General features: G+C 42.3%; 1 protein-coding gene across 4 annotated transcripts in view; it reads right to left on the minus strand.

The window, feature by feature from the left end:
• Positions 1 to 25,021, minus strand: part of Cachd1 (cache domain containing 1) — a 229,200-nt gene that overhangs the window by 7,690 nt on the left and 196,489 nt on the right. For 3 of the 4 annotated variants that reach the window (XM_008831067.2, XM_029562505.1, XM_029562507.1), the window contains 13 exons: positions 22,606 to 22,748; positions 21,821 to 22,002; positions 20,855 to 20,965; positions 15,250 to 15,372; positions 13,704 to 13,803; positions 13,497 to 13,613; positions 9,535 to 9,695; positions 9,175 to 9,261; positions 8,270 to 8,386; positions 6,572 to 6,723; positions 4,817 to 4,978; positions 3,730 to 3,807; positions 3,006 to 3,107 (listed from right to left, as the gene is read on the minus strand). In XM_008831067.2, the coding sequence (XP_008829289.2) occupies positions 3,006 to 3,107; positions 3,730 to 3,807; positions 4,817 to 4,978; positions 6,572 to 6,723; positions 8,270 to 8,386; positions 9,175 to 9,261; positions 9,535 to 9,695; positions 13,497 to 13,613; positions 13,704 to 13,803; positions 15,250 to 15,372; positions 20,855 to 20,965; positions 21,821 to 22,002; positions 22,606 to 22,748 (1,635 nt within the window). Of the gene's footprint in view, positions 1 to 817; positions 946 to 3,005; positions 3,108 to 3,729; positions 3,808 to 4,816; positions 4,979 to 6,571; positions 6,724 to 8,269; positions 8,387 to 9,174; positions 9,262 to 9,534; positions 9,696 to 13,496; positions 13,614 to 13,703; positions 13,804 to 15,249; positions 15,373 to 20,854; positions 20,966 to 21,820; positions 22,003 to 22,605; positions 22,749 to 25,021 lie in introns of those variants that run through there. The other variant, XM_029562506.1, reaches the window with a different exon arrangement.

A 25,021-nucleotide genomic window follows, 5' to 3' on the forward strand; every position in this document is an offset into this window, starting at 1 on the left:
CTCAAAGGAAACAGCCAGCTGCTTCGCTCATCCCCTCCACAGTCCCTGGCACCTAGCACATGCCCAACACAAGCACGGTACTGCAGAATACCCAGAACTGTGTTGACAACAATTGGATTAGATTTCCTCCTTTAATACACATGGAGACTTTATCCTGTCCACATAACAGGGACATTAACTTAATGGGTCACTATGGTGACCTGTACAGGTTCAAGGATATGACGGCATACAGATAAACTTCACTGATTTTGATGCAATTGGGACCTGTGGGGCATCAATACCTTCTTCTTCCTTTGGTGGTGTGTTCTGTCTGCATGAAAAACTTTTGTTTATTCCTTGGGGAGAACAGGGACTTAGTTATTGTGAAAAATGAGAGAAAGCAAGCAAGTCCTTTGCTAGATTCCCAGGGTCTCAGGTAGCAGGCGTGGTACCTTTCATTTTGCTTAAGCTGTTGCTTCAGATGCCATTTCTCTAAGACAATGGGAGGGATGACAGAACCTCGGTCATCCCCAACCCAATTTGATATGGATGCCATGGGAGAAAGGAGAGTCTGAGGAGTATTTCTGCTGAATAAGAAATGATGCCAGATGAACTTTAGTAGGCCCAAACCTGCTTTATTATTCAAAGGAGAAGGCACAGATTTGCCTAGTGGAAGGATTTTATGTAGGTTCAAAGGTTTTGTGTGTGTGTGTGTGTGTGTGTGTGTGTGTGTGCAAAAAAGCCAGGAAGCCAAGAAACTGAAAAAAAATGTGAGTTCTTCTTTGATTCTCCACAGAAACCCAAAGATTCTATTTAGTTGGTAGAAACTGTCATTCAAAGCCCAATTAACAGTCTGGGGTTTACCAGGCTGAGCAGCAGCTTCTCCCATTTTCCTAAGGGAGCCTGTTCCCCTGCAGCAGGGTCAAAGGGACGTCAGGTGCTGGAGGAATACCACTCCTGTGCTTTCTGCGTACAAACAGAAACACATTGTTTGAAGGGTTTTTTTTTTCTTCTTCTTTCAGGATAGAGGGAGAAAAAGCCAAGTCAGAAAAAGCTTAAAAAATTATCTATATCTTCAGAAAGACCTAGTTCTGGGAGATGTCTGGAAAAGTAGATGGCTATTTTAGAAACTAAACATTCCTTTCACTCCTGTTCCGTTTTTGTGTATGGCAGCAGGGACTCTCACAGATCAGGCCACACCCACTGTTCCCCAAGACAGTGAGCAAGGTGACTCTGAGGTGGGAGGCCATGCAGTTTGGCAAGTCTTTGGGATAGCACGTGGACTCCTCATCACACGGATCTACTTGGTACTCGGTGCCTCCCCAGTCTTGACTTTCCTGCACTTTAGGAGCTTTGTACGATCATTCTTTCACCTCTAATAGTGTCCTTGGCTCCTAACTTTTTCTTAGCCATCCCTTATGGCTCAGTGAAAATGTTTCTTTAGCAAAGCCTTTGAGCCTCGCAGACAAGGCCAAGGGTAGGAGTAGAAAATGCTAGAGGACAGCCCAGACTCCTGTTCATGACCTTTGGTGATGCTGACACTGGTCCACCAGCAATACTACATTGTAGGACCTAAGGGGATGCATGGCTTGCAATTCTGTATTGTCAGTATGAACCCTTCATTGACAGTATGATTTTGAAATGCCCCCCACAGGCTCAAGGTCTGAGTGCTTGGTCCCCTGCTGGTGGCGCTATTTTGGGAGGTTCTGGAAACTTTAGGAGGTCAGGCTTGGCCGGAGGAAGCAGGTCATTGGGGACTAGCTCTTGGGTTATTTTTTCTGGCCACTCTTGTCTCACTCACTGTCCTCCGTCACATGTTCCTGCCACCATGTTGTTTTACTCAAGTGCATGGGACCAAGCAATTACAGATGGAACCCCTTAAACCATGAACCAAATGAAATAATTGCTCCCTTCAGTTGTTTTTCTAAAAAAATTTAATTTCTTTTTTTAAAAAAGAATATTTTCTGTATTATTTTTATTTTATGTCTATGAGTGTATTGGCTGCATGTAAGTGTACCCATGAAATGAAATGCCCGTGGAAGTCAGAAGAGAGTGTGAGATTCCCCTGGAACTGGAGTTATTAGCTGCCATGTAGGTGCTGGGAATCAAACCTGGGTCCTCTGTAAGAGCAGTCAGCACTCTTAACCTCCCTCCATCTCTTCAGCCCCTCATTGCTTTTTTTTAATTAATTTTTTTTGAGAATTTCATGAATATTGTATTTGCATTATTTCCACCCCTCCCAGTCCCCCTCCAACTGCTGCCACACACCTCTCCACTCCCTCACAGTTTTTTGTCCTCTTTTTTACTATTAGTACATATAAATACATACATAAATACACACACACACACAGATAGATGATAGCTGTAACACACTGAGATAGATAGCTATAACACACTGAATTCATTTAGTGGGGCTCGCATGTACCTGTGTTTAGGGCTACCCATGTACCTGTGTTTAGGGCTTACCCTAGGTAAGCTCTCAAGGACCTAGTCACTGAAGAAAACTGAACCTCTCTCCCTCAGCCAGTTGTTTCTGTCAGGTATTTGGTCACAGTTATGCAAAAGTGATAAATATACACTTTCACAAGTTACGCTTGCTTATTTATTTAATTATGTGTGGTGTGTGCTTGTGTGTGCTGCAGTGAATGTGTGGAGGTCAGAGGATTACTTTCAGGAGTGAGTTCTTTCCTTCAACCATGTGGGTTCCATGGCTGGAACTCAGGTTGTCAGGCTTGGCTGCTTTACTCTCTGAGCCATCTTCCAGCCCCCACTTCTTCATAGAGAAAAACTTAGAAGCAATCAGTGTGGCAGAGGTTTCATTTAGCTTGTGCCTGGGATTACTCAAACACAAGAAAACTGCGCATAGGCTCTTATTAAACAGTCATGCTTGAGTGCATCCTTTGGGGGAAACTATATCAAAAGAATTAACTTACGACAGTACTGGAGAGAGGGAGAGAAGAATGTGCCCATCATCCCATAGTAGACCAGGCGCCCAAGGTCCTCAAATGCAGGAAACCAGGCCTTACCATGATCACTTTCAGTTCCTGAGCGGCCCCAGTAGCGCCGTCGCCTTTCTGGACTGTGTGCATGGCGTTCAATGACGGCGGCTATGAACCGCGTGTTGCTGACTGTGGGAAGTCAAGGAGAGTTTATGTCACCCTTGAGCCAGCACCTTCATCGCTTCAACCTCCCCTTGTTCTGAGCATGCTCAGTCACATGTTGGGGGAGTTATTCTTTGAAGAGCCAGAATAAATACTTTTTAAAACTTCTGAAGATGAGGGAGGTGACCGGCTGCCTCAGAGAGAGACATCCAACTAGTTATTTTTCCAGCGTGCATCGGGAGGTCAAATTCTAGGGGACCAGGGACCTCAACATCAACAGACCTCTCTTTTGGAAAACAAAATGTTCTTTTTTCCTAAGTTACATATACTACTTAAGGAACTATAGAAATAGATGCTAGAAACTTCCATTTCTAAAACAGCATGCTGGAAAGTCATGGAGGAGAGGAGCAGCTAGAGGCCAAATAACTTAATGCAAAATGTCAAAAAAAGAAAAAGAAAGACAGGCTTTTGAGTTATTCCAAAACGAAGCAGAGACCCATACTTAATCCTAACGAAAAAAGGAAGGAAAAAAATTCACCATGTCAAAGCTTCTTAAATTTTAATACAAGCCAAAAGGACATAAGAAAGAATATTTATTTTGGATTAGCCTCCTGCTGACACAGGCTGCGGGAGGCAGCAGAGTACTCACTGATGCCCCTGTCTTCGTGGCTGTCGTCGTCTCTTTCATCTCTGTCATTCTCCAGGTTGGACATACGCACTGACATTTCTACCCATTGTTAAAAAAAGAGAAACATGACTATTTAATCAAACAAAATCACAGGCTTTAATCCCCACTGAGCGTTGGTTTGATGGCTGGGTGACAGCATTTCATCAAGAGTGAAAGTGTGATTTCAGGGGTAGAATGCTTGCTCTACACGTGCTGGGTTCGATTCCCAGGCCCTCAAAAGAAACAAAGAGTAAGTCCATCTAGGAAGAAGCCAACAAGCTGGTGCCTTCGTCCTCTGTTTTTTGGGAAGAGGCAGCAGGAATGAAAGGGAGAATAAAAAGTGAAGAATCCAGACACATTGGAAAGTGAGTGTGAAGAAAGAAATGGCAACACCGAACGACAGTCATCCTTCGTCTAGCCAAAGGCAGATGCTCTGTCACTGTCCCTGCTGCTAACTCAGAGGTGTAACCTACCTCGACCTGTCATGACTGCTTCAAGGCTAAGCAGCCGGCCAGAACGGAAGTTAAGGTGACCTCCATAAAAGCCAGGTTGACAGATCCCTGGGTTTTCCTCTCTTCAGATGAGCACAGATAGCAGACTTAACACTTGAGTAGAGGTTAATTCTGTATTTGGCTTTGATGATTCATCCTTTATTAAGAAATGTGATTGTGCCACCTTGATCGTTCACAGTTTGGAATAGAGATGCAGTAGAATTTATTTGTATTCCCAGCATTGATGATCCGGGGTGTTTCTGATTCGTCTGTGTTGAGACTTGCAAGGGCAGCACATTGACCCATAGTCTCTCACAGCACCCCAGCTCCCCAACTTAATTTATGGTAGATTTAGGCCATGAAGGGAGTGGCAGTTGAAGAGGCTTCTAAGATTACTGAAGTCAGATTTTCTGGGGAATCAAAATGGGGTGTGCAGCTGTGCAGAGTTTAGGCACAAATGAACAGTCTGGAGGGGACTTCTGAAATGATTCTAAAGTAATACAGATGTTACCCTCCTCTTACAATTTCTGAGAGGTTCAGACCTTTGGAACAACTGGAGGGAGGCTGCCTACACTCACCTTGAGCAGCGAGAGGAGACATATGCTGGTGGCTGCGGCGATGAATCTGGTGGCGGTAGGCATACACGGCAAGGACCAGCACCATGATACAGCCCATGATCCCTCCGGCCACAGGACCCACGGGAGCACTCTTAATCATGTTTAGTGTGATCACCTCGTCACCTTCAGAAGATGAACAAACAGACATTCCATGTCAAGATCTCCTAAGTATGGTGGGAGGTGAGGATGGAGGGAGGATGGTGAGATGGGAAGGACCAGAGCAGGGTGGGTTTTGGAGAACAGTTGTGCTGATCTCTGCTGACTCCGCAAAGAACCAGCAGAACGCAGGATTAGAAGCTTCGTTAATTCCTGGTTCTCAAATGTTGCTTGCTAGACAGCAAGCGCACAAATGAAGATACTGCTGCAGAAAGCGAGCGGATGAAAACTACTAACATAAGCAGTGCCCTGCGTGGACAGTCCTAGCTACTCTGGGAAGAGGAAACACCACCTGGTAGAGGGAGGTGACGAGGTTTGTGGGCTTCTTTGGGGCACATGTGAACAACCCACTGAAATAAAGGATAAGAAGTTCAGGAAATCTGCTTTCAACAGTCCAAGTTGCAGAGTCTGTGGGTTTTCTTTAAAAGCATGTCTGACGTGCACTCCCAACTAGGAAACTGCAGGTAGGCATAGAAAATGACTTTTTGGAGTACATTTGTGTCAACTATGCTCTCACCTGGTTCAGCCATAACGTAAGAGCTCAGAACCCTCCCCCAAAGATGAGCTTTTCTTCCTCCCGACAGGCTATCATGCAGACGATAAAAAGCAAGATAGATATAGTCCCTAATTTATGATTATTTGATTCAGATTTTTCAACTTTATGATGATATGGAAGCAATGTAAATTCAGTAGCAACTGTACTGACTTTGGAGTCTGAATCTTTTCCTGGGCTTGTGGTATATGGTAGGATTCTCTCTCAATGCCTTGCAATGGCAGGGCCTGCAGCGCCCAGCCAACCATGGGTTTGCAACGGTTAAATAACTGGCACAATGCACTGTGTTGCTAAGCTATAGTGCTCAGCAGGCTGGGTGTATTAAGAGTGTTTTCAACTTATGATAGGTTTATGGGGCCATAAATGTATCCCAAATTGAGAAGCACCTATATTAATTAAAGGCTTAAATATGACTCACATGCCAGTTAAGAATTAAGACATAGTACTAATTCTAGGAAGATGCTGAAAAAAATACCTAATGAGAAATATAGTCTCCTTAATAGCACTGTCAAGGATGTGTGGCTTTCCTCCTTATGGTTTCCTTGTCCCCTTCTCTAAATTGCCATAGTAACACTGATTAGCTCTACTGTCTACTTACCCCTAAACAGGAGCTGTAAGACTCCTACCTTATAAAGGTTGTGAGGACAGGGGGAGGGAAAGCCTCAGGATGGGTGATAGAGACGTGAGGAGATATTCTGCATACCACTGACTCTGTGCTTCTGACAGCTGGGGCACACATTCAAGCAGCCTCCAGAGTTTAGCCATGCAGAAATCAGGCCTGAGTTTCTCAGAATAAGCTTTATGGGAATGAATTCCAGGCTTGCACAATTTGGCAGCATGGTTGGTTGCTCACTGTTTTTGCACAGAGTATGTAATTATCTGCCTGGGTTTGAAAACTGGCAAAGGAATCAGGGAAGTTGGGCACAGGGCTAAGATTTCTGTCCCAGTATAAAGGTAAGAAAATTGCATTCAAGGGTCAACTCACTGTGGGTTACCAATAAACGTACCTATGACTCCTATGTCATCAACGTAGGGACTTTTGGCTCCCACAATTCCCCCAAAACATTCCTTCTGGGGTGCACAGTAGGATTTGTCCAGGTGAGTCTTTCTGTCACTGTCCACCATGCACCATTCACAGTCCAGCACACCGAAACAGTCCCTGCCGGACAGACAATGTTTTGTGTTCCAGAAAGCATCGAGTAGGGGGAAGCAGGCCTGGGCATCAGATAGCTCTAGGGTTCTATTGCTTACTAGTACTCTGAACAACTGTCCTCCAGGTTCCTTTCCTTGAAAAATGGGGAGAGCAGTCATTTGGCGGGGATGGCTGCTTTGTGCCTCTTGATCAGTTTAACTGTTCTATGTGAGTAATGTTACAACTTCCACACTATGTGGATTAGTGTGGCCGTGTTCAAAAAAAAAAAAAAATCTTAAAAGATCAAAGAGAAATGGTCCTGAGGTTTGCGAGGTTGTGGTCTACCATACCCCATATGTGTGGTCATTATGTTTTTTAAAAAGGAAGGAAATCATAGCCAAGTATGTTTAGGAAATACTAGGCTGGTTGAAAGGGATTTCCTTATTGCCAGTTTTTTGGAGTTTTTAATGCATCACATACATAATGACCCTCTCAAGAGAAGACAACAGCACAGCGATCCCTCAACTGAAGTGGGGTACTAAGTATGTAAGTTCATCAGCATGATGGCAACCCTTTCCTCTGCTAAGGTTCACACCAAATGCAGGGCTGCCTATCCCCTCTGTGCCCTCACTTGTCCCCGTCACCTAGCAATTGGCAGCTAGTGTGAACTAATCTCCCCTTCCCCAGAGATGTGCCATACCCATTGCTCCCATGATCCTAGTCTAAAACACCTAGAGGGACGTGCAGACAGTGCAGAGTCACAGAGCTTTTAGTTTTCAAAACTAGAAGCAGATCTGCTTTCTAAGAAATGAAAATGAATGAAGTTTGAAATACTAGGCAGAGACCTTTGAAGGCTGAGTCCTATTCTGAATCCTAGGAGATCCTGTTCCTTTGTAACATTCCCACACTTTCCTTATTTCTTTTTAAAAGTAATTTATTAGTTTTATTTTATGTAAATGAGTGTATTGCCTGAATGTATGTAAGTGCATCCATGTTGTGCAATGCCTGTGGAGGTCAGAAGAGGTCATCGGATTCCCTGGAACTGGAGTTCTGGATGATTGTTAGCTGCCATGTGGGTGCTGGGAATTGAACCCAGGTCCTCTGCAAGAACAGCCAGTGCTCTTAACTGCTGAGCCATCTCTCTAGGCCTGTACTTTCCTTATCTCAAAAACAACTTTCCCACCTACAGATGAGGCCTTTAGCCTATGCCACAAATGTCAAACAGCTGTAACAAGTAGGAATTGAATAATCTTTTAAACTGGGGGACAAGAGCCTTATGGAACTTTGTGTCATACCTGAAAAACTGATAGATCTTTAAAGTATCAGGAATGTGACTATAAGCCTGGCTTGGTGTTGTTGCACACCTTTAATCCCAGCACTTGAGAGGCAGAGGCTGACAGACCTCTATGAGTTTGAGGCCAGCCTGATCTACATACTGAATTCCAGGCCAGCTGGGACTTCAGGGAACTGGACTCTCAAAAATCAAACCAAAACAAAAAAGAATGGGGCTGTCAGCACTGGCTACAGGAGCTGAGTGGGGCTGATGGATGCTCTTCTGAGCTAGGTTTCTTACCCACTTTCCATCCTCTGATTGCACCTGCTGTTCACACACTGGTGCAGAGCATCTTGCAGGCTAGGGTCAATAGCTGTGTATGTCACTGGCTCCTGGTGGACCTCGCAGCTTGGATTTCTATGCAGGAAGTAAGTCTGGAAGTTAGGAGCAACACTACCCACATTCCAAACATACCAGGTCCTTTATAGGGTCAGACGGATTTGAGTTTGAATCTAGACTCTGCTACTCAGGGAAAGTTTGGGTCAGTCATTTAACTATTCTAAGCTTTAATTTGTTGACATTTATGTACAATAGAAATAATGTGTGCATATAAGTACATGAAATCATAAGTATTCAACACAACAGAAATTTGTAAAGCCAAAAATATGTTCAACCTGTGTTCATAATCCTCAGTCTAACTTTTCTGGGGTAACCACTGTTAATAGTTTCATGAGAGTTCTTTTAGACACTTTTGTCTGTGTCTAAACTTATATACTATATTGGTACATATACACAAAATACTATTTCCTTTGAGTTCCAGGAAAAACACCTATCACAATTATTAAGAGTTTATTGATAATAAAGATATGTAACACTGTGTCATGAGTGAGCACATGTGCTTTATCCACTGGGCCATTTCCCTAGCCCCTCATACGGTTTTTAACATAACATATACACTCTTGACATTTTACAGCACATAAAAAAAAAAAAAAACCCGCAAAGCAGACATCATTGTGGAAATTTAGAAATTTAGCTTACTGACTAGGTTCATCATTAGAACAAATCAATTTTGTGTACTCTAATCCAAAACAAATTTATGAGACACCATGTTATGGAGATCATATATACATATATATACATATGCCTGCCTATCTATTATCTATCTATCTATTCATCCACCCATCCATCCATTCATCTGCATTTACCTGTTCTCTGCATTGGTAAGATTGCCAGTGCACTCATTAACCTCTAGGGGGCACTCACAAGGACATTCACATTCGTTTTGTTCCATTCTGAAAAGTGAAGAGAAAGTTACTAGGCAGAGATAGATGCCAACAGTACACTGTACATGCACTAGTGAATTAAGATAAACAAGCCTTTTGCCAGTTATAAAAAAGCCCTTTGCCTTAATCTACAGTCTTATGAACTGGGAACAGAGCTCTGAATGCTTCCGTAACCCATACTTTCTTTCCTCAGAGAGCTCCCTCCACATCTGTTCAAAATGCCTGGCTTTGGAAAAATATTAAACAGTTCAGTGGACAGAATCCCATCCGCTGGATCTTTACCGGTGGCAGTTGAGACAGAGACGGTCCACCATGCTACAAGCACAGAAAGCAAGAGAGTCACAAGTCTCGTTGACAATGCCGACAAACGCATTGGTTCCTGGGATCCTCGCCAGGCGGTATTTAGAACAGTGGCTTCCGTGCACAAGGTTCGTCAAATCCCCCTACAAAGAGTAAAGGGGTCAGAAGTGACAGACAGCAATGGCAAGAGCCCTACTCTGGGGAAAACAATCCTTCAACCAGCCACTAACAAGAGCTTAAAATAAAACTTTGATTCTGGTTGCAAAAGTAGTATACAACTAGTCTTTAAAATGTGGGCCACAGAGCACTGCTTGTTTAAAAAAAAAAAAGTGGGGGGAAAATTCATATAATTCTATTAATCAGAGATGATTCTCATTAACAGTTGGTATATGCATTCTCTTTCATCTATGCTTATACTAATTTAATTTTTTTTTTTTTTTTTTTTTTTTTTTGTCTTTTTGAAACAGGGTCTCCCTGTAGCCCCAGCTGGCCTGGAACTCACTATGTAGACCAGGCTGGCCTTGAACTCACAGAGATACACCTGCCTCTGCCTCCCCTCACAGTGCTGGGACTACAGGTGTGTGCCACCACACCTGGCTTTAATTTGAAATTTTATAGTAATCTTCTACTCTTTTAAAAAAAACCATAACATAATTGTGATGGTTAGTGCAGCAGATTATCTTGATTGTATTAACTGAGGTGGGATGGCTCACTCACTATTGGGCGGAACCGTTCCCGGGATGGGGTCCTGGACTGTGGAGCAGCATGTATGCACAATGCTCTCTGCTTCCTAATTGTAGATTCAGTGTGACTAGCTGCTTCAAGCTCCTGCCCCTTTCACTTTTCTACCTTGAGCTGTGAGTCAGAATAAACTTTTTCCTCCCTTAAGTTGCTTTTATCAGAGTATCACAAGAGGAAAAGAAACTAAGATGGAGCTGGAGATGGCTCAGTGGTTAAGAGCACTGGTTGTTCTTGCAGAGGACCCAGGTTCAGCTCTCAGCAACCACATAGTGGCTAACAACCATCCATAACTCCAGTTCCAGGGGATCTGATATCCTCCTCTGGCCTTCTCAGGCACTGCATACATGGGTACATACATGCGGGCAAAACGCTCATACACATGAAATAAAAATAAATAAATCCTTAAAAAAAGAAACTAAGACAATCATTAAAACAAAAACTTAAAGAAGCAATGAAAAACAACTTTGAGGCAGGTAAGGAACTATTTAAAATTTGTTCAAAGGCAAGCCTAATTAATCACAAACCACACACTTCTTACCTTTGGTTAACAAATCTTTCTCCTTCCTAGAATAACATAAATTTAAAAACAAAGCCTCTTTAAGGGACTAGTTTCCTGATTCAACACTATTTAAACTAAGAATTCTTTTTCTTCTTCCTCTAACAAGAAAATACAATAGGCAGCTTCTTGGATTGACAAATTTGTTCATAGCATCAGAAAACCAAAGACGCCAAAGCTGTATCATAAAGCTGTGTAATAATCTCTTTCTACATGTGGGTTAAACATCCTAAACAAATTATTTCAACTCCTATTGGGTTCCATGTCATTTGCCTTTTTTTTGGGAGGGTGTCTTTTTGAAACAAGGTAGCCCCAGCTGTCCTGGAACTCACTACATAGACCAGGCTGGCCTTGAACTCACAGAGATCCACCTGCCTCTGCCTCCCATTAAAGGCATGCACCACCACACCCAGCTGTCATTTGCCTTTTACAATGTGATGTGGAGCCCACCTCTGAGAATCATGGCACTGAGTGGGTTCTTCCAGGTCTAGATGGATTTGCCTTGCCTGGAAGACACCCACTGCTACAATATGCCCAATAACACAGGTTTATCATGAGGTGACCACCAATATCCAGTGTGCTCCAGTTTCATTTGGGGGGGATAATTGCAGCCACTTTATTATCCTTGGACTAACAATATCATTCAATGGGTAAAAGGCACTTGCCACCAAGTCTGGGTTTGATCCCCGGGACCCACATGTTAGAGGGAAAGAACTCACTTTTATAACTTCCACATGTGCACAGTGGGTATGCCAGTATACACATACATACACACAAATTTTTCAAAAAACTATTATCCTAATTTACATTCAACTAAAATTTGCCTTTCTGAAATGTTCTGTACTCTAGCCTTGTGGCTTTGTCTGCAGAGGACTCCAGAGACTGCTGTAGAAATGAACCAGACATAAGGAAAGAGCCAGACTTTCATACACTAACTGTAACCTCCCTCTGACAATGCTGCTCCAAATGGTATGGGGTCTAAGCGGGTAGTCATGACGACCCTACTTTCAGGACACCATCCTATCACTGAGCTCATCTGAAAGCTTCTCTCTCCCACTGAGCAAGTGCTTTTCATAGTCAGCTTCATGACGTTTAGTTTAGGATTTTCAATTTAATCCAGCACATTAAAAAATTAATTTTTAACTACACATTTAATGGCTGCCATCTAAGTATTCATCTAAATTAAAAACTTGCTTCCTGCTGGATGCACTGATGTACACTTTTAATCTCTGTACTCAAGAGGCAGAGGCAGGCAAATCTCCGTGAGATCAAGGCCATCCTGGTCCACGTAGCAAGTTCTAGGCCAGCTGGGGCTACAGGGAAACCCTCCTGTCTCAAAAAAGAATATTCTTAAGATCTTTAACCATGTAAAATTTGCAGCAACTCAAATTATACATAATAGTCTAAGCTACAAAAAGAAATATTTGGGGGCGATTTCCATCAGAATTCCCACCTAACAGGGTATATCAAGCATACCCTGTCCTTAGGAATTCAGGCAGCTGAATGAACAGTAGAAGGCAGGAAGAGAGGAACACATGGAGCCACAGAGTGTGGGAACAGGCCTCAGCAGATGCTTCAAAGGGAAAGACTGAATACATCTTAAAATAGGTGACGGCAATGAACAGAAAGGGCCACAAATGACCAAAGTGCAGAGAATAAGTCTGCAGAGTGTGGGTCTTTGGACAGAACTCCTATATTATAGTTCACCACTCAGGGTTCAGGGACCATTGCAAAAAAGGGGGCGGAAAGACTGTAAGAGCCAGGGGAGGAGGTGCAGCAGGGGAGGAGGTGCAGCAGGGAGGAGGTGCAGCAGGGAGGAGGTGCATGAGTCTTACCTGGGACCCTGCTCATATGAACTTACAGCAATGGTGACAGCACGCAAGACTCATGTAAACTCAAGCAGACAAAACCCGGCATAGAACTGTGGGAATGGACAGTAGATCCCAATCTTTGCCAAAGAATTACTGGGCAGCTGATTACTGCTAGGTGAAGAAGAGCTGATCTTCTTTAAGGGAGTGACTCTAGATAGGCTGACTAGACCCCAGTGGGTGAACTTGCGCTGAGGGACATCTAGGGACAATTAACTTGACTGGATAGGCCTTAACAGAAATGACAGAAAGCCTGAACTCCAGTGTGTGTGTGTGTGGGGGGGGGGATATGGGAGTGTGCTAATGTGAAAGGGGGTATACAGATGATTAAGTTGTTGTATATTAAATATACAAAATTTCAATAAAAATAAAAAAGATATCACCCCAGGTTTCAATTACTTTAATAGCATTTAGTAGTGTTCACGTGCCTCCTGTTTTACTAATTGATTTCAATCTTCATCCTGTTAATAGATGATACAATAAAGAAATATTTTTCTTGCAAAAAAATATATATTATTGTTTAATGAGAAAAACCAAACCAAACCAAAACCAACACAGAGTATCAACTGTGAGACTTTCAGACAGTCCTAGAGTCCAGGCTTTCTATCTCACACTCATCATATTGGGAGTTGTACTGAGGTCCAGCTTCCCTGCCCCCTCCCCCATGGCTCTGTAATTCTAAGGCAAGCAAATGGGTGGGACAATACTCAGACAGTAACCACTATTCCATTTGTTGTCCAGGAAGGAGTGGGAATGAGGGTACGAAGGGAACCACTTACCACAAGGCTAGTGTTGAATTTATAAAACCTCTGCACTGTCCGGTCACTGAAGCTGTTGCACAGGTTCTTCTTCACAAAGTTGGGGTGGTTCAGGATATCATTTGCTACTAGGGGTTCCTGATAAGGCCAAACAGGACAGAAGACAAGTGTCATTTAATGCCCTGAAGACAGTAGCATAACTGAGCTCATCAGCATTGCAACAGCTACCTTGTGAGTAATGTGCTGCTGTTCCACAGGAGCATGTCCTTTGGGGTCAATGAGGGTTGGATGAGCCACCAGATAACCCCTGTCCTCCATTATGAAGCACCTGTACCAAAACAAGTGATGGCCTTCATTCACATGAGCTGCTGGAGTGACTTTAAAGGGCACCTACCTTGCTAGTCCCGAAACACATAGCATTTATCTCAGACTCATAGGAAAAATGAAGGCAGGCTGGCCAGGCTGGAAAATAGCTTATTCTTGAGGTGACGGATTACCTGGCATACAGGTGAAGGTGTGAGCTATGCATCCCTTTCTGGACACCTATATAGTTCATACAGAATGTACCCATACAATCCAAGTATGAGGGACTTGAAAATCTTTTGCAAAAATAATAGAAGTTGGATATTTCTCTGTTTCTCTCTGTCTCTGTCTCTGTCTCTCTCTCTCAGAAAATAAAATTGAGTATTTGCAGACACAAACTTTAAGGGAATCATATTTTCTTCTTTCAATGATGAATATAAACAGAATATAACATTCAGGTTCATATAAAAACATATTTTGTGGAAACACTAAATAAGTTGGGCTAAAATTGCTTTAATCAAGACTGTATTTTACTTTCTTTTCCTGAACATCAGTCAGAGCAGTTTTCCAGGATCCCTGCACATGTCCATTAAGTGCCAATGTGAAATTCAGCAGTGACATGAAGCATGGACCACGAGGTTGAACTAAGATGCTATTTTTAAAAGCAGCAGCATCGCCCTTGCTTTGATCAGGCATGTTCTTTTGAAATTCAGGAGGCAAAGTCTTAGTTCCATGAGCCTCTTTCTGGGAAAATGTTAAAGAGCAATCTAAGCAGCTGAAATTCACAAAGATTGGCTTAATGACTAAGTTAACATCAAAAGTGCTACCCAAGAGAAAGGGCCCTCTGGTCTTCCCAATACCAAAGATAAGGGAAGCCTCTGATCACTAACTTCTAGGGAAATGAGATTCCGGGGTACTATGCTATTTCTTTTGCCCTGTGCTTTGTAGTCTAAATCATAAACAGCATGCAGCCTAGAAAAAGGAAAGAAGGGCTGCAGAGATGATTCCGCGGGTAAAATGCTTGTCTTACAAGCATGTGGCCTGGAGTTCGAATCCCCAGATCTCATGTGAAGCTTAGCACAACAGTTTGTCTGTAGTTCCAGTACTCCAATGGTAAGAAGAGAGGTAGAGACAGGGGAATCCCTGAAAACTCACAGGCCAGCTAGCCCGGTGTTTGCGGCCATGAGCAAGAGACCTTGCCTCAAATAAGGTGAACTGACAACCGGCACCTATGGTTGTTCCTCAACCTTCACATGCACCTACACACACACACACACACACACACACACACACACACACACACACACACACACACACACACCACACATTTAAAAAAAGAAAGAAAATAGGAAATAAGACAAAAAGAACTTTTCTTAATGGAAGACCTAGACTGTGAACTCAGTTTCTCGTCCTGATCCTAACTATCTGGCTGATATCTGATGCTATAGCATGGTATCTTCACAGGGCTTACCTTATTTTGTTGCCACCATCTTGGTTACACACAGGTAACAGGTCCATCAGAACCTTGTAGAAGTATCTCAGTGTGAAGTCAATGCCCATCACAGCCACAGTGTGCCCAGAAGACAGCTGCGTACTTCATGTGAAAGAAACCATCGAGAACACAGGAGAAGCATACATGACATTGCATAGTATCAGAAACACTCTCCCTCTTCCCTGTTTCCTTATGTCTGAAAACACTGCACGACTGAATTCAGTAAAGATGGCAAAAAAGAAAAAACTGAAGCTATAGCTGGGGGTGGTAGCACATGCCTTTAATCCCAACACTCGCGAGATAGAGGGATGCAGAGGTCTGTGAGTTCGAGGTCAGCCTGGTCTACATGGCATGTTCCAGGCCAGACAGGGCTTCAGGGAGACCCTGTTTTAAGAAAAAAAATTTTTTTGGAGACCAAATTTATGGCTTTCTGAATAAGCCCAGTCCCAAACATGAGGAGCTGTGGAACAGCCCCTGACACCCAAGCACGTTCACTCACAGTGGTTGGCCTTTTTGAGAGTGAGATGTTGCAGGCTTCGTTTCTAAGGCTATTATGGTTACTTAAATTTTTTTTAAAGTTACACTTATTCTCATTCTTGTGTATACATATGCGTGTGCACATGTGGGCACATGAATGCCACAGAGTGTGTGTAGAGGTCAGAGTTTCTCTCCTTCTACCATGTGGGTCCTGGAGATTGAACTCATGTCACCGTCACCTGCTGAGCCATCTTGCAGACCCTATTATGGTTACTTTGAACAAAGTTCTAGAAAAGGAACCTGAGCAACTGCTTTAACAACTTCCTTCATTTTGTCGGTAAGGGAACGGAGACCTCACAAAGGTTATCTGAGTAGAGTCAGGTCACATAATACTTATCAGGAACACTGTCCAGTCTAGTTTTCTTCCCAGAACACCAAGATGGACTCTACTCAAAGCTCATATTTGAGTCTTCTGGTTTGGAGGCCAGTACCTCCTCCACACTACAATCTACTCTTAAAGGAGGAGATTCCAAAGGGGAAGCTGTGCAGCACAGCACAGTGGTAATGGCTCACTTGTTGGTAGACATGAGGTCAAGTTCTGGTACTTCTCATTCTATTTATGTACCTTCTGGATGCTATTTGGTCTAAGCTTCAGTTTTCTCATTTGAAAATGGAGATAATAATGGTACCTGTTTTACAAACCTGCTATTGCAATTAAATGAGCTAGTGCTAGCCAGATGCCTCGCTAGCATACAGCAATCTCGCAAAAAAGCACAAGTGACTCAGAGGAAAACAGCGGGGCTTGCCTGACATTGACTTTCAAGAGCCCTGCATCTATTATTATTTGCCAGAAAATACTGAAAGAAAAAAAATTTACAGGAATCTTAATTATTTCACATCAGTCCTTTTCGTTTCCCTTCTCAGGACTGAGGATTGAATCCAGGGCCTGGTGCGTGCTAGGTAGGTGCTCTAGGAAGTGACATCCTCAGCTCCTTCTTATGGTAAATTAGGAGGCATTATTTAAGAACACTGAAACTGGGGCTGGAGAGATGGCTCAGCAGTTAAGAACACTGACTGTTCTTGCAGAAGACCCGGGTTTGAATCCCAGCACCCACATGGCAGCTAACAACTGTCCATAACTCCAGTTCCAGGGTATCCAACAGCCTCTTCTGTCCTCTGTGGACACTGCATGACACGAGTATAACTTACCTACATGCAGGCAATACACACATACACATAAAAATAATAAGTAAAATATATAAAAAAAAAACAACACTGAAACTTGGGACAAGCAGATACAGGGACAGAAACTCAGTGCCTCATTCCAAAAGGATATTTTCTTAATCATTAAGCCACATCTGTAGGGCTTCGAGCAATGTTACATAATTTAATTTCTTAGTATAACTTACCTACATGCAGGCAATACACACATACACGTAAAAATAATAAGTAAAATATATAAAAAAAAAACAACACTGAAACTTGGGACAAGCAGATACAGGGACAGAAACTCAGTGCCTCATTCCAAAAGGATATTTTCTTAATCATTAAGCCACATCTGTAGGGCTTCGAGCAATGTTACATAATTTAATTTCTGTGAAAAAAAGCTAGGAAGGAATCAGTTTGTATTTCATGAATGAAAAAAATAGGCTCAGAATGGTTAAAAGACTTAAATGAGAGCCAGGCTGTCACTTTTTACCTATGATATTGGAATCAGTACCCAAGGCTGATTCTATTAACACTACAACTGCTTTGATGAAAAATACAGCTCAGGTGTTTGGGGATATGAAATTTACTTCGGAACTTCTTCTGCATGGCTGCTATCTGCTCCAGTATGAATCAACAGGAAGTAATAGCATACATCTTTCCCATGGAAGTCTAGTTTTATATTTTTACTTGCATTTCAGATAGGTATACTGTTACCATAGTAACTCATGAAGAATTTTACAGAAAAATCTAGTTAAATCTACATTTCTAAGCATAATGGACCAGGTTGATGGTAATACCTATATGAGATTTTTATGCTGAGATCATGTGACCAGTCCCTTAATCAGTGACCAGACTTCATTCAGCAGTACAGCACAGCTAGATGGTTAGCACTAGAAATGCTTATGGAACTGAACAGAGCTCCTTTGAGTGACTGACAAATGAATGCTGAGTTAGAAAACCCTCTGCTAACTGTCAAACCATGCCTGAAAGCCAAGGGTGAGTGGGAGCACTTCATAGAAGCTGAGTGTTAGCCTCGGTGCTTTCCTCTGACCAATTACAATGCCACAAATTTAAAGCCCGAATAGCATGATAATAAAATAACTGTCATTTTCTTATTACCTGACACTGTCAGGTTTAGTGCTAAGCATTTTCCCAGGCATCTACTTTCATGCTCATCCAATCAACTCAATAGGGACCCAACTTCCTCATTACATTCGAGGCCTAAGAGGTCATGGAACACAGTAATGAGGGCAAGAGTTCCCGCACCCTTACCATGTTCCAGGTACTGTTCGATGAGCTTTACATAGATTATTTAGTCTAATCCTTAAAATAATTACTTGAGATAGGCTCTAATATCCCTCTTTCCCAGAGAGGAAACAAAGGCAAAAGGATTTGTTTCTAGCCATATAAATCATAAACAGCAAATCTGCTTTCACATTTCTTAGGAGAATAGGTTTAAGCTGGCATACAAGGTCAAATCACTAACTGAAAAAAGTATCTTTGCAGAGCCTGTCTATCAACTGTTCCGTCAAAGCCATATGCACATACTTGGCTGAGTGAGTCTCAGAAGCCATGGTCCACTTGACTCTAAGTCATGTTGAATGAGAATTCACGGCTTTAAATAGTTAATCAGCTAAGTAAAATATTCAAATGACAGGGTCTGTGAATTGCATATGCTCAGGTCTTCATTGAGTGACTTCATGTTTAGGACTGAAACTGCCCCAAGTCTTTTTTTTTTTTTTTTTTTTTTTTAATAAATTCACAGAGGTTAAACTCATGCAGGTTAAACATAATCAAAAGGAGATCTAAAGCTAAGTTTTTCTCATTTGAAAAGTCACTGCATTTCTATCAAGTTTTATTTTAACAGACACCATAAAGATTTGTAAATGAACCAAATCAAGATTCTGCTACTTATCCAAACCCCAACAATGCATATACATATACACACAAGTATACAAACTGGGCCTTAAAAGCACAGGACAGCAGAGGAAGCTAAGAGCTCTTTATAATGGGCTGCCATGGTGTGGGGGAAGCAGGGGGTGGAGGGGGAACACCTTGCTGTAGCAACATGTTTGAAAACCCAGCTCTGGCACTGGGCACTGTAATCAAAGGTCAAGGTGATTGCTGTTCCTTGAAGAACTGCCTTTATTTACTTTTCTTCAACTGATTAGATTATATGGAGCAGATGACAAGCCTCAGTGTTCAGACACTTTTAAGTGTGTATTCACCACATGTTCTGTTAACAGAAACACTAAAGGAGGTATGCCACGTGAGGGCTTACTTGCTTATGTGTGAAATACTGTGTTATGGGAACAATTGACAGTCAAGCAGCTACCATATCCTACAAAGAACCAGCATTTGGCTGGCTGCAAGGCAAGGCTTTCCACAGAGACATGGGCCCCATCCTGGAATTCCATCCCACCCCATTTCCCATCATTATCCCAATGAACTTACATTAGAGGAATTCTAACATGTATCAGTCATTTGATATATAATGAACACCAGGGAACAGCAAGAAAGTTTGATTTTTCGCTAAATTTTAAGGCTTCGATCCAGGTAGAAGCTAAAATATGGACTTTTTAGATGCTCTGAGGAAACAGCTACTTGTATAATGAAAGGAGTAAAGCAGTGTGCAGACTTGCCTCCCTGCCCAAGTTTTCAGTGCCGTTTGTATCCTCAGGACTGAAGCTTCAAATTGCAGGAAACATAACACATTCTAAATATGTTTACAGTGATCTTGACACTATATAGCATTCTGAGAACATCAATTTTCAAAAAGCATTTTTATTTTTTTAAGAGTTTCAAGAACACAAAACAAAAAAAACAAAAGAAAACCAAACAATATTTATGATTCTAAAGAGAGGAAAATAAAAGCCTGACCCCTGGTACTTCTCATTAAAAAATGTTCCTTTGCTTGAAAACAGAACAATTCTGGCAACAAAAGCTGTAATGATCCTGCTGGTGTTTCTTTTGCTTTTTGGACGTGATGTGTATGACATGTGTGTACAGTGTATGTGGGTGTACGTGTGTGCTGGTGCACATGTATCCCGGTGCACGTGAAGGTCAGAGGGTGATCACTCTCGACTTCGTTTAATGAGGCAGGGCCCTGTCGCTACCCTTTGAGCACTGGGATTAAGGCAGGCCCTGGTCCTCACTCTTATGTGGTCAGTTCTGCACTTGCTGAATATGGTGCACGTGAAGGTCAGAGGGTGAATCCTTGATCACTCTCGACTTTGTTTAATGAGGCAGGGCCCTGTCGCTACCCTTTGAGCACTGGGATTACAGGCAGGCCCTGGTCCTCACTCTTATGTGGTCAGTTCTGCACTTGCTGAATATCTCCCCAGTCCTCTGGTTGGCATTTCTTTCATCAGTTTACAGCAGGCATTTCTACAAACTTCCTTCCTGACTCCTCAATGTCTTTCTTTTTCTTTTTCACAAACATCATCATAGCTCAAGAACAGGGCTAAAAGCCTTGCATTGACTTAACTCACATGATAACTTGTAAGGTGGGAATTACCCCCATTTTACAGATGTCAGGAGAAAACTGAGGGAGCCCAAAGTGCTGCAGCTGAATACATTCATATTCTCGCTGCAGAGGACACGCTTTGCCACTAATCTTTGATCTCTCCTGCTCTATTTAAATTTTCAAAATATCCTTGATAGATTTAAAAGGAGACTAAAAAGGGTCAGCAAGATGGTTCGCTGGGTAAAGGTGCTTGCCATTAAGCCTGATGACCCGAGTTTGATTCCATTATGGGACCCATATGGTGGAAGGAGATAACCAGCCCTTGCAAGTTTTTCTCTGACCTCCATGTATGTACTGCATACACTCAGTAAGTTGATAAATACATGTAATTTAAAAAAATTAAAGTGACTAAAAAATTAATTAAAATATTACCTGGATGAATGAATTGTATGACTGATAGTCACAACATAGCCAGCTCCTCCAACATCCAGGTAAGGGCCAGTCAAAGAAATGAGCCCTGGATTAGCCACCGCATGGAGATACCTAATGGAGATCCAAGAAAGTTGTTATTTTAGGTATAAACTACTGTCAGTTTCAGTTAGCAGTGAGCTTGCAGCTCTAAAATTACTGTAAACTATACTAACATGAAGTGTTCTCCCTGTGAGCTGCATACCCAGCCTATATTCTTACCTTTTATGTCTGACCGGAGCATCAACACAAAAGGCTGAGAAAAATACTCTGTCCTAATAGATCCTAAACTCTGAATACATTCATGCTTTTGCTGGGATTTGGGATCCATAGTATAGATGATTCAGAGGGTAGGACAGAAAAGGAGTAAAGAATGAAGTAAAAAGAAATAAACACAAAAATACAGCCTAGATTGTTGTGGGTGGGGAACAGGTATTAAGAGCTAACTCATGAGTGAGTCAGCTGCTACCCAGCACAAGAAATTCTGTCCTGTGCTCATGTCACTTCCCTATGGTAGCACCTGGCTGGCTTTGGTTTGAAAAATCAAGAGTAAAAATAAAGCCCAGAAGTAAAGGAATATTCCTGAAATTCTAAGCATTTGTTTCCCACAGGTCATACATGAGCTGAAACGTGATGCCGTAATCATGTGGTGACTGCTGTGCATGAGGTAGAAGCCAACAAGAAAATTAGGAACTGAGATGGTCAAGTACAAAGCATTTTAGTCTCAAAATTTCAGTAGCGACAGCACACTGCAGGTAGAAAAAAATCCATAAATCTCATACTGTCATGTTGAAAAAAATTTAAAACAATTTCACCCCCAGAGAAGTGTCTTCTTTTCCTGGGACTGCCCAAAGCTGCTTTATTGTATGTACTTATCATGTCTTTCCAGAACTAGGGGGATCTTTGAACTGCTCACCCCCTCAGACTCACCACTGTCTCCTAGTGGGATCAAATGTTTTGTCCATGAGGGAACCAGGATAAATTCTGAGGACGCCATTGGGTGTTGCTATGTAACGGCGGACAATGTATGTGTTCAGGCTGCTCATTTCCATTTGTGTCATCCATTCATCTGTGACGTGGCTGGTCGCCATTACTTCATTTCTGACAGAGAACTAGGAAACAAAGGAAGACATTGCAGGGCTCCTTTAAAACTCACATGAAAAGAGTATGGGCTGGCAAGGCTCCCCAAGGCTCTCACACAGAAGCCAAGCTCAATTACTTCTTAAAAAATCTTTCCACAGCAGATGGATGTAGCCAAACTTGGTGACTTGCAGAATACAGTCAGGGAGCGTGTGACTACCTAGCTGGGCTCACAGGGTGTTAAGAAAAGTCCTACAGACACACAGATTCCCTCTCCCTCCACTCATTGCTGCCCGGATGTCTGATTTCTTTCAATAGACAGCGGAAGAGCTCTTGAGCCTGAGAAAAGTGGAGTGAGAAAGTTTCTCTGGTCTCTTAATCACACCCCCTACCTTGGAAATCCCCTGTGCATCTGAGGCCTGAAGCAGATTCTTCATTAGCCCACTGGGCTTCTTAATCCATCAAACGGGTCACAGCTGACCAAGCTCCCCTGGGGCACACACTCTGCCTTTCTGACTCCTGGCAGAGAGGCCCAGATGCAGAGCAGGGCTTGGCACTTCAAAGGTTCGTGGCCAGTACCCCCTCCTGGGCCTGTGGAAAGGGGCCCCAAAGATGGGGCCTGTGCCAGTACTCACTTTGAGCCCTGGGTTAGCAATGAGGCGAGTGTTGTCGCTGAGATAGGCCGTGTAATGCTCCACCATGCGCTTGGTCTCTGGCTGGCTGAGGTGCTCGTAGGGGGAGGAAAAGCTGCCAGCAGACAGCATGACGGTTGGACTTTCTGAAAGAGAAGCCAACAAAGCAGGCCTCAGAACACAGAGACTTCGTCTCAGGCCCAAACAAAAGCATCACTCAGGCTCTGCCAACACGTCTGCTATGGTGGCTTAACGTCTTCCAGAAGGACACAAAGAGCTTGACAATGAGAACAAAGAAAAGGGAAAAAAGCCACATTCTCTCCCTTCAGGGAGCTTATGGTCCTATGAGCAGACCAGAATAGGGACATGCACAGATGAGCACAAGTGCTGGAGGTAGAACGTATCCTGTGTGTGCTTGCTATGTACATTAGGCCCGAGCAAGCAGGCAAACATGGAGCCAGACTAAAGAGAATCTGGGCATCACCATTTCCTAATGTGAGACATTGGACAAGCACCTGCTAAAAGGGCAAGAAGAACAGCACTAATTCTATAGAGTCTCAGTGAACGTGCTTTTCAGGTCCACACAGAACAGCATGCTATCAGTGAGGGATAACTATTAGTATTCATGCCAGACTATTATTTGGAAGAAGAAACATGAAACATTGACATTAATACACAAATGAAATTCAAAATTTATTCTTTTAGATGGTGGCAGCTAAATAAAGACTTATAGAAACAGAGTAGTCCACATATACATGCCTAAATAGTGTTTCTAATGTGAAAAACCAGTTTCCTACTTGAGACAAAATGAATCACAGTATGAAACTAAAATCCTCGTATTTGGAATTTTCTATTGTTCAACTTTACTATATCTATATAATCTACATCTATATATTTAAAAATTTTTATCCTTGTATCTATGTATTTATCAGTTATCTATCATCTATCTATCTATCTATCTATCTATCTATCTATCTATCCTATCTATCTATCTATCTATCTATCTATCTGTCATCTATCATCATTATCTATTCATCTATCTATCTATCTATCTATCTATCTATCATCTAACTATCTATCTATCTATCTATCTATCTATCATCTATCATCATTATCTATTCATCTATCTATCTATCTATCATCTAACTATCTATCTATCTATCTATCTACCATCTATTTATCTATCTATCATCTATCTACCTATCTATCATCTTCTATTTTTTGAGACAGATTACTATGTAGCCCTGGCCAATCAGGCTGTTTGCCTGCTATGTAGATCAGGCTGGTCTCCAATTCACAGAGCTCTGCCTGCTTCTGCCTCTTGAGTGCTGGATTAAACGTATCTGCCATCACACCCACCCTTACTATATTTTTAAATGTGTTTAAAACCATTCTCATGTGTCTTACCTCATTTAAATCTGCAGGTAATTTTCTATCCCTTCTGATACTTCTTACACATGGCGCTTTACTTCCTTATAGTCTGGAGATATTTTATGTGCCAGATAAACTAAACCAAACCAAACCAAACCAAACCAAAAAACATCTAATTTGGAGTTGAGGATACAGGTCAGGAAATAGAGCACCTGCTTGGCCTGGCTTTGTGTAAACATACAAAAGAGACAGTAACAAAACACAAAGTAATTTCTTGGACTAACTGAAGCCTAGAGAATGGGAATCTCCTCCCCCAGAAACTGACTTTTGCTTGACCTGCTCATGTGCTACACTACACCAAGAGGCAGGATGAGTTGTATAAAAAATTTCCAATGAAGAGCCAGGATGATGGTCTAATCACAACACTGTGACTTCACTCTACCCTAAAGATGAGGTTTTCTAGGTCACTACTGAAACCATGTATATGTGCGGGGGAAAGAGAGGGTGGTCTCATTATTAACTCTACCTTTTGGGGACTCTGAATTTGATTTCTTCTCCCTTCTGAAGCCTCAGAAGCCACATGAAACATAGTTTACTTCCACAGCTGTTTTATTTTTCTAGATTGGTAGATACATGCACTGAAGAAGTGGAACTAAATGCAGGCTGCCTTCCCTGAGTTTGTTGTATATTTTCGTTTTGGGCCCAGTAATTCCTCACTATCATGTAAGTTCCTTAATGTTTCCCTAAAGATCTTACTCCAGGATTGTTTTTCCATCTAGAACTCTCAGTTGTCCTCAGAAACTGTTGCTTCTCATGATGCTATTTCTCATTTAATTCTCAGAATACCTTTATAGGATACCTTGGGAAATTATTATATTAACCATAAGTAATCAAAGAGATGTAAGGTAGAGGCTTACAAAGGCTGGCCTGCATGTTATTGACTCACGTTCGTAGAGTCATCAGCATCTGTGTGTGTGTGTGTGTGTGTGTGATGTGTGAGAGAGAGAGAGAGAGAGAGAGAGAGAGAGAGAGAAGAGTGCAAGTGAGA

This window comes from Nannospalax galili, unplaced genomic scaffold (assembly GCF_000622305.1).
Source record: "Nannospalax galili isolate Female #2095 unplaced genomic scaffold, S.galili_v1.0 scaffold553, whole genome shotgun sequence".
NCBI lineage: Eukaryota > Metazoa > Chordata > Mammalia > Rodentia > Spalacidae > Nannospalax > Nannospalax galili.